The sequence below is a fragment of the Salmo salar genome, chromosome 26 (assembly GCF_965601325.2).
Source record: "Salmo salar chromosome 26, fSalSal1, whole genome shotgun sequence".
Taxonomy (NCBI): domain Eukaryota; kingdom Metazoa; phylum Chordata; class Actinopteri; order Salmoniformes; family Salmonidae; genus Salmo; species Salmo salar.
Genome location: NC_138316.1, coordinates 19737961 through 19747457, shown reverse-complemented (window position 1 = coordinate 19747457; position 9497 = coordinate 19737961). Strand labels below are relative to the sequence as shown.

Below are 9497 nucleotides of genomic sequence, written 5' to 3'. Positions count from 1 at the left end.
ATCGCTCACTTCCTCAAACCTCTTTGACCTTGGGAACATTAGTAGTACTTGACCTTATTATCATTTAAATTACGTTTTGATTTCCTAAGTTTGTTTAAAGGTCAGTGTCATACTTTATGTAAAGAAACCATTTGCACATGTTTGAAGTAGTAGTTCCTAGAGTCCTTATTATGTTAAGATGTATCTAAATCCTCAGTTTGTCTGTTTTCTTTATTATTGCCCAGCTACTTCTTGATTGGTTAACTCTAGTAAATATTGTGATTGAGACCTCTTCTCATGGGCCTTCCTGGAAAGGCTGAGTTTCTAATTGGCTAACGTTGAATCAGCAAATGCAATGAAATTAATTACCATTTATCTTCAATAAAGTGCTCAGTTTTTAATGCACTGAGCTAGAATAATTAGTGCGTACAGTAGCTCTCTGGAACACCTTAGAAAAACACATACATGCATCTATGAATAACTAATGTCTTGAATCCCCCTCTAACTCTGAATTCTCCCATTTCTCTGTTTCATCTCCTCTAGCTTTAACTCCTCCCAAACCTCCAAACCTCCTGAACATGCCTGGTGCCAGTGTTCCTTCACCCAGCCTCCCTACATCTGGATTACCCAACAAGCCTCCCTCCTCCTCCTCCTTGGCATCACCTAGCCCAGCACAGGCCAACACATCTGTCGCCCACTCCAGCCCTACTTCCACCTCCACCACCACAACAACCCAGTCAGGCTCCCGGCCTGAACACCCCAAAGAGCGTAATGCTGAGAGGTCAAGAGAGAAGGAGAAGCCCCACCACAAGGAGAAGACAGAGAAGCCCTCAACGCCATCCTCCACAGGATGCACCCCAGCCCCATCCACCTCTGCTGCCAGCACCAAGAAAGAAAAACAAGATGCAGCTGTGCCCGCCACCTCCATGCCCACACCGGGTATGGAGTATGTGGTGGACCCTGCCCAGCTCCAGGCCCTGCAGGCTGCCTTGGCATCGGACCCTACAGCTCTACTGACTAGTCAGTTCCTGCCCTACTTCATGCCTGGATTTTCCCCGTATTACGCGCCGCAGATACCTGGAGCTCTCCAAGGCGGCTATCTGCAGCCAATGTACGGCATGGAAAGCATGTTCCCCTACAACCCAACATTGTCCCAAGCGCTGATGGGCCTGTCCCCAGGGTCCCTGCTTCAGCACTACCAGCAATATCAGCAGAGCCTGCAGGAGGCGCTACAGCAGCAGCAGCAGCAGCTTCAGCAGATCCAGCAACCCAAAGCGAGCCAAACTCCAGTTCCCCCTCAACCCTTGGGGGACCGCAAAGAATCTGCCAAAGATCCAGCGAAAACAGAGGAGCAGAAAGGCAACCCCCACAGAGAGACCTCTTCTTCCTCCTCCTCCTTCTCTCACAATAACCTACCCTCCAAGCAGAACGAGATGGATGGCAAAGTCGCAGACCCCCTGCTAGACCAGTACATCGTCCCCAAGGTGCAGTACAGGCTGGCGTGTCGCAAATGTCAAGCAGTCTTCAGCAAGGAAGAAGCGGCCGTCAATCACCTGAAGTCTATCTGCTTTTTCGGTCAGTCTGTGGCAAACCTGCAAGAGGTGTTGCTGCGTGTCCCCAGTGGCGCAGGTGCAGGGGTGGGCAGCCTCTACGACTGCCTGGCCTGCGACACCACGTTGGATGGGGACAAAGCGCTTAGTCAACACCTGGATTCGGCTTTGCACAAACACAGAACAATCAAGCGATCAGCCAGAAATGCCAAAGAGCACGCTACTAGTTTATTACCTCACTCTTCAGCCTGCTTCCCCGATCCTAACACCGCATCTACCTCGCAGTCTGCCACTCATCTCATCAGCACCCCCCCTCCCCCGCCAACGACATCAGCCACCATGCCGTCCTCCTCTGTCTCTTCATCCTTGTGCTCCTCCTCTGCCACCCCACTCAACACCACAGCTGCCGGCAAACCCTGGCCCCAGGCCCCTTTCTCCAGAGCTTTAGCTGGGAAGCCCAATGCCACTCCTTCTTCTTCTTTTCCTCCAGTATCCTCACATTCAACGGTTACCTCAAGTTCATTGAGCACCTCAGGAGTTCAGACCTCGATACCAACAGACGTCTTTACCGACGAGTCTGACTCTGACAGCAGTCAGAAGTCAGCAGACAGGCTGGGCAGGACGGCGGAGGTGCCGCAACAGCCCGGCTGTCTCAAAGACAGTAGTAGTTGTAGTAGTAATCTTGCTAGTGTAGGAACGGACTCCATCAGATTGTAAAAGAGCTTTCGGTGATGGACAATATTTTAAAAACGCAAAAGACAAAAAAAAACACAAATGGGAAAAAACAAACAAAAAAGCAGCGATGTTAAAATACGTTTAAAAGTATACAAAACAATTTCAGAAAAAGATGTGTAAAGACTAACTGCAATTCCAAAGCTTGTAACCAAAAATTTAAATGTTAGTGGATTGTTTTCCCATATCAACATGCTGGTTTTCATTTCTTTCAACTGAAATATATACATTTATATGTATAAGAATAGAAAAGATCACTGCAGTTAAGTTTTGGGTAATGATAGAGGAATGCTGTATAGCAATGGACTGCCTCAAAGTTGTTAAATGGCCCAAGAACCCTTTTGACAAAGTCAACAAGCTGTCCCTTGTTTGTGTAATTATTTCCACTTAATAGCACAGTCACAAAAAGCCAGTATGTACTGTATGGGAGAATAGTCTAACAGTTTTCTGCTGTCAAAGCGTTCAAATACCAATGGCTTGCAAAAGTAAAAAGAATAATGTAATGTCTATTTTATTCTCAGGTCAACAGCTCACAGACGTTTTTCTGTTACAGAAATTCATTGTTTTACACCTTTTGTTCCGAACAGGAGAAACATTTGTGTTTTTTTCTCCAGAAATTGATTTTAATGACAGAAAGTTTTAAAATGAGGGAAAATATCATAAAGGCATAGCTTTCTGGGCATTTAAAAGGGTAGCTGATCTGCTGATTTTAAACATTTGAAATACACTTAAAGGGGGAAGTTTAGCAATCCCATTTTACCCAGACACGGAGAGCATTGCAGACATGTTGATGGGGGATAAAAAAGATTTTTTTGATAAAAAAAACTTTCTGTATTTATGATAGATATGAAGATTTTTGGTGTTAAGTAGATTGTTGCATTGGAAATGAATTTAAACAGTATGGTAGATTGAAAAAAAACTTTGTGTACATTTAGCTTTTGTATCGTCCAACTTTAAGGCGCTTCATTTGATGTTGTCTTGGTCATTCCGATAGACTAGATTATGGAGCAGTAACTTATCTAAACTTTATTTCTGTCTTATTCTCGGCTTCTTGGCTAACGTTCACCCAACTGCCACTCTCCCACTAGGCAGGATCCTCTCTTTCAAAATGTTTTTTCTCTCTGTTTTGGTTGGTATGGTACTAACCAAAAAAGAAAAAAAGACCTGGGGTGAAATGTTAAACAATATTTACTTTTATTTCTGTTACCTTTGTGCACTTAACACTGTCTGACTCATAATTCTCACTTTACTTGTTTCTCTCTCTCCTCACTTTGTTTTTCTCCTCCCCTGCATTTGTAGATATGGAGATAGTTACTCCTCCTCGTGCACTACGAAGCAGGCCTTTTGTTCTTCCTGTAGTGTGGCTACAGTCTTTCTTCGGCTTTATTTTCATTTAGACTTTACGTTGTTGTTGTCATAGATGAAAATTAAAAAATAATAATAATAATAATAATAATAATTCTCACGCTTTAAAACAAAAAGAAAATCCAAAGACTAAACACTTTCACCATTGGTGCATAAAGATGAGAAAAGAGGCTTCTTTATACTTGAGAATTTGTTGCTGTTTTTAGAGGAAAGAAAACAAAGTTTTAAAATAAAGGAGTACGCATTAGAGTTGCCGTTTTTGCTTCTTTGCAAGCAGACGGGTGGCTTTTTTACGTAAAATACCAAGAATACCAAAAACCAAAAAAGGGCCCTTGTCCTTGCATTGTGGAGTAGCACCGTTACAGAGCCATTGCAGTTTGTAAGATAGAGGTTATAAATCTTTGTTTGAACTTTTCTGTCACTCACAAAAAGTACTTTTTTTTAAAAGAAAATGTATAAGGTCTGGCCTTCAAGGACATACGTTTTGCTGCTAATGTAGAATTTTGAAAAAAGAATACCTAGCTAGATGCATGCTCATTTTGCTTTTTGGCTTTAACTAAAACAACAATAAACCATTTTCTTGCCTCTGCGACATCTTTTTTTTTCTTCTTGCAAAAACGGAACTTTGAAGACTGTGAATATATGTTCCAAAGGACATTTTTGCCGATTTTCTTTTTGAACAGACCAATGTTTAAAGCCAATGATATATAACATTAGTATAGAACAGTGCATTCCAAATATCACATCAAAGTGTTTTCTTAAGCAAGGACTGATTTCATTTGAATTAATTTGAATTATTATTATTTCTTCTCATTTCTAAGGTGACTGTAAGCTGTTGTGTAAAGTTAGCATTCTGTTTGCTGAACAAAATTACCTAGATCTGTCATTTTGTGTCTGGCATGGAAAGTTGATAAGAACCCCTCCTTCCAGTTAAGTTTGTTACTCACTTGATCAGCAAGTAATAGTGGTTACCAAAAAATGTATATAATACATCTGGTACTGACGCGTCTCATAGGTTACATCATCATGCCTCTCAACTTACAAGTCTCAGAAGGAAATAATGGCTGTTTTGATAAGTCTGGAGTGCCGGCCCAACTTCCTGGGACATCCAATTGTGACTTGCCCCAGGTGTCTGCAGGGCGTAAAGCCATTTTCACGCACGATGTTGATTACAGGTTTCTAAGGGATGTCTTCATTCCAAAGCGTTATAAATCTGGAAAAAGCAGGAGTTTTTTTTGAAGATGTCCCTTGTGTTCAGATACTGTAGTTAAGAGGTATGTCATGCCTTCATGTCCAAAGAGGTCACTCGCTCCATCTTATAGCAGTGGAAATGGATGTGCTTAATTATCCCCACTCTCTCATAGATGAAAAACTTTTATTTAATTCCTTTACACCAAAACCAAGGCATATTTAAATTTGTGAATAACTGGTTTTCGGCCACTAGTGTATAGCAAGTGTATTTGCCCTAATTGATACAAAGCTGCAATCTAGGAAGTGTGTTAAAAGTGTTACGTCTTGCAGAGCAATGTCATTTGGTGTTAATACTTCCTTACGCATGCTGTTGAAATTCGGTTGATTTGGTCTGCAAGCTTGCCACTCCTCTAGTCCTGTTCTCTAGAATATTGTTCATATGATTATTTTTTGAGAATTCTAATGTTGTACAGTTTATTCTTGAATGCGTTTGCTTTATTTTGGTTTTCAGATGTCAGACATGTATTATTATTTTCTTATAACTATTTGTATGTTATTTTAGTTTCTGTATATTACTTTTCCTCATATAAATTAACACTAGCTTTAATTTCAATTGCTGAATTAAAAAAAAAAACTTTATTCTATGACCTGGCCACTTTATGGTGTAATAATGTTCTTATATTTGTTTGTCTTTTTTGACACTGTTTGATCTCTTATTTCCAAAGTGTAATCTTTGTTTTGGGCTCTTTTGTGAAAGACGGTCATGGTCTTCTTCACAACAGATTCAGCCAGCATGGACTGTGTGTGAGAGTTTGTATGTGTGCGTGTGAGTGTGTTTCATAAGAGCCAGCATCAGTTTTGAGTTTTTATACATTTTATTTTATACTGTACTTTTATTTACGCACCAAAACGTACTGAACCGAAAGCTGGATTATGAATAAAGTGGTGAAGTTTTAGAAAATTTGAATTTTAAAGTTAACAAAAATCAAAAAGAGGAGAACGACGATACCGAAGCACTGAGCAGTTTTTATTTTGATTGAATATATGAATGTGGCCAAAGCTTTATGCAGTTAAAAACAAAAATTAAAATTACAATTTGTGCCCCAGATAAGTGTATATTTTATTGTGGCACAAAACAATAGATAACTGAGATCCTTTGACTCACATTGGGATACTTGATTTTCATGGACAATTACAAAGAAAGTAAAAAACAAGGTTTTGCTGTAGAGGTCATCTTTTGCCCACTGTGAAAATGAACATGTATACAGATATAGATATATTTAAAACAAGACATCAACTTTTTTGTTTGAAATGATAAAGAAGGAATGAAAAGAAGAAATGAACTCTGGGAAACTTTGGAGATCTTGCTGAGAGGACAGGAAAGGCTGTGGGCACACCAAAACTGGGCATGGGAGCCAAAGGCAGGCTCAAGGCGGCTTTAATATCACAACCATATTTGCTTACATCTCTGAGATGGGAATGGACTCTGGAACCAGTGGACATGTGACACAGAGAGGAAAGACATTAGATAAAGAAGCTGAACTATAGTGGCTCCAGCTGCTTCCTTGTTGCTCTGTCTGTCTCTCTCTCTCTTCTCCAGCTCTGCCTCTGCTTCTGCTCTTTTACGGACATGTTTCCGCACTTCTGGACGGGGATGGACAGATACTCGCTTCATTTCTCCCGGTTCATGTTGTTGCTACCTGTTTCATTTCCTCCTGCTTGTCTCGCTGATGGACAAGTATAATCTCTCCGGTCAGATGGCGGCTCGCCCCTCTCTCTGTTCATCCCACCAACCAAAAAGAGAAATGAACCAGAGAGAAAGGGGAAGGGTTTTCTAGGCTGTCATTCCTAAAGAGGCAGTTACACACAAAAAAAGCGAATCAACCAAAATTAACAACCAAACTAACAAACAACCAAACAAACCATTTGCTCCAACTTCAAAGATGAACTGTTACTTGGAGCTCTCTCTGTTCCTTTTGTGACTCCTGGTGCCACAATGTTTTTTTAATGCATTTTCTTTTTCTTTTTGTTTCCTTGAATTATTCCTCCTCCGAGCCTCACAAGCATGGCTCCGTGGCTCCAGGCAGCCCACTGAGGGTAGAAAAAACAGCCTTGCAATGTACAAAAAAGAGCAAGTTAAACCAAAAATGTTGTTCTTGATGTCTTTTCTATACTGTAGTCTTGTTAGCTTTTTTGTTACTGTAATTATATGATGAAGATTTCCAAACTGTACCAAATTACATGGAAACTAACATACATAAAACCACATGGAACTTCAGACTTTTAAAGAAACTTTTGTCACAAAAACCTTGTTGTCCTAGTTAAGTTGATTGTAGATGGTAATTGAATATACTCCTTTGAAAATATTTCATCAAGTATGTTTCTTGCTCATTGTGATACATTAAAAAAGTATGAGCATAAAATGCATTACTTGTGTGCCTCATCCTTGTGTGTTTTGTTTGAATTCAGTTGTATTGCATAATTCATAGACTGCAGATGAAGAGTGCAAAAGTCAAGTGTCACATACAGAGAGAGAACGTTGAACCCTGAATAGCAGTTTGTACATTTAGCTCAAATCAATGCCTTTCCTGCCATGAATGAGTGGTACACGTTGATACTACTATAGCTGCACTCTCTGTACCAACCATGAGCATTTGACCCTTTTATGCTTTCTTCTGTATTTACAGTGTAGAGTTGAAATACAGCAACCTCACACAGCCATAGCTTAGCAGTATTCTCCATAATATCTATTTTTATCAAACCTTATCCTTCACATTTGTATCTCATTAAGGGTAATAATGATCTTAAAACATCATTTGCATCGTCATTGTTTTAATTGATGCATAAAAGTGTGATCTTGTCAGATCCCTTTAGCCTCTTCTAAATCTTCCATGCCCTGAGATGTATCATCCTTCATATTTAGCTCCCTGGTAGGGATGCTCTCTGGACATGATTAATTAAAACATATTAAGGAACGAATGCAGGATCTCACTTAATTAGAAGTGGCTGTTTGTGACTAATTCAAGTTGATTAAGGCTGAGAAAAATTATAACTCCAAGTGAATATATTGTGAACAGCAGTACTTTTTAATTCCTTTTGACTGATGTTGGAACTCAAGTGCATTGTGTATTACTACTGGGCACTCATTTGAAAATGAAGTCATTGAGAAGCTTGGATTTCTAATTATTAGTGCTTGTGTGTGCTGCTTGCAGCTCTCAGCCTTGAGAATGCGCTACATGTGCGCATTTTAATGGATTATTTGCTAGCGTGAGTGTCTGTGTGTGTCATTGTTTTACATGTGTTTTGATGACTATTGGAATGAGGATGTGAGAATTAAAGGCAAACTAGCTTGTACCTGATCACACATGGCACAATGAGACCAGAGCCAGTCCCGGCCCGGCCGGCCTGATTTAGAGAGTTGGGCCAATGTGGTTTCTGCATTATGATGCATTTACATGACACTACAACATTCTATGGCAGCCATGTTAGCTCCCCATTAACATTACATGGGGAATATTTAAACCTTAGAATTAGAATGCTACATTTCAATAGTAATTTGGTATGATCTCTATGATTTAAACAATGCTATATAACAATGTCTAGAATTAGAACAATATTCAACATTGTAAAAGTTGGCCCAACTCTCTAAATATGTGACTCTAAAAGAGACCTTTCAAAGGGCTGCGGGGACAGGATGTTCTATGATTCCTAATGAGCAACCTGGAGGCCAAGAGACGACTCACTCTGGTCCAAGTAGACCTAGTAACTCCTGTAGCCAACCATAGGCCAGGAACCTGCTACCACATATAGCTCACAAAAACCATACATTTCCTAGCATTTGCCTCTTATTTGCTCAGTCTGGAATCAGCACTAAAACACTTTCAACAGGGATTGTTTACACCATTACATCAGACTTATATGAATGTGACATTGATTTAGTGTTAGAGTAGGTATCATATTCAGTGTTATCCTGTGTAGTTTTTGGCATGCAGTAGGCTCCAAGCTGTTCCCTTACTTTATGCACAGGAGTCACAGAGGTTAGGGGGCCATTACGATTCACCCTACAATATTAACAGTAAAGGGCCTTTTGCATTAGTAACACATTTCCAATGCGTTCTTTGCATTTGTCTTGTCTTTGCGAGGTTTGCATGCACAAACATGACACGGTTCCACCATATTGGTTTGATTGTAATGCTGGAGGACTTTATGAAACGGGATGCTTTTTGTGAGAAACCAAACTGAAATAACAAGGGAGGACCTTGATAGTGGGGCCCCCTCCTAGCCAGCCCCAGTCAGGAACGATGTGACACACAAGGGCATGCGCTCCCCTTTGGAAGTTTCCTTTAATAAAGGAGTAGGCTGTTATTATTGCCTTGTGACCTTTAGTGAGCTCCAGTCTGAGAAGATTTGATTGAATTGCTGTCTGTTTTACTATAAATAGGGATGAAGAGGGTGGGCGGAGTCCTTGAGAGCCTTACTGAATTCTTGAAAGTTTCTAAAGGATCTTCATTGGAATATGATTTGAACTTGAACTGAATATTATAAATGAGAAGTGTGCTGTGAACGTGTGTGTTCATACAACATGCATGCTGAATTAACTACGGTGCACGATGGGGTTCTAGGAAAGGGGGTAAAGGGTTCCTGAGAAGCCCCAGAAAGAGAGAGAGTTGGAGGCAGGGG

At 40.4% G+C, this 9497-nt stretch overlaps 1 protein-coding gene across 6 annotated transcripts in view; it reads left to right on the top strand.

Moving 5' to 3' along the window:
• LOC106587324 (zinc finger homeobox protein 3) overlaps positions 1-7244 on the top strand; it is a 328380-nt gene extending 321136 nt beyond the window's left edge. For all 6 annotated transcript variants that reach the window (XM_045709036.2, XM_045709037.2, XM_045709041.2 and 3 more), the window contains one exon: positions 523-7244. In XM_045709036.2, coding sequence (XP_045564992.2) covers positions 523-2246 — 1724 coding nt within the window. In that variant the 3' untranslated portion in view covers positions 2247-7244. The remainder of the gene's footprint in view (positions 1-522) is intronic.
• The last annotated feature ends 2253 nt before the right edge of the window (positions 7245-9497 follow it).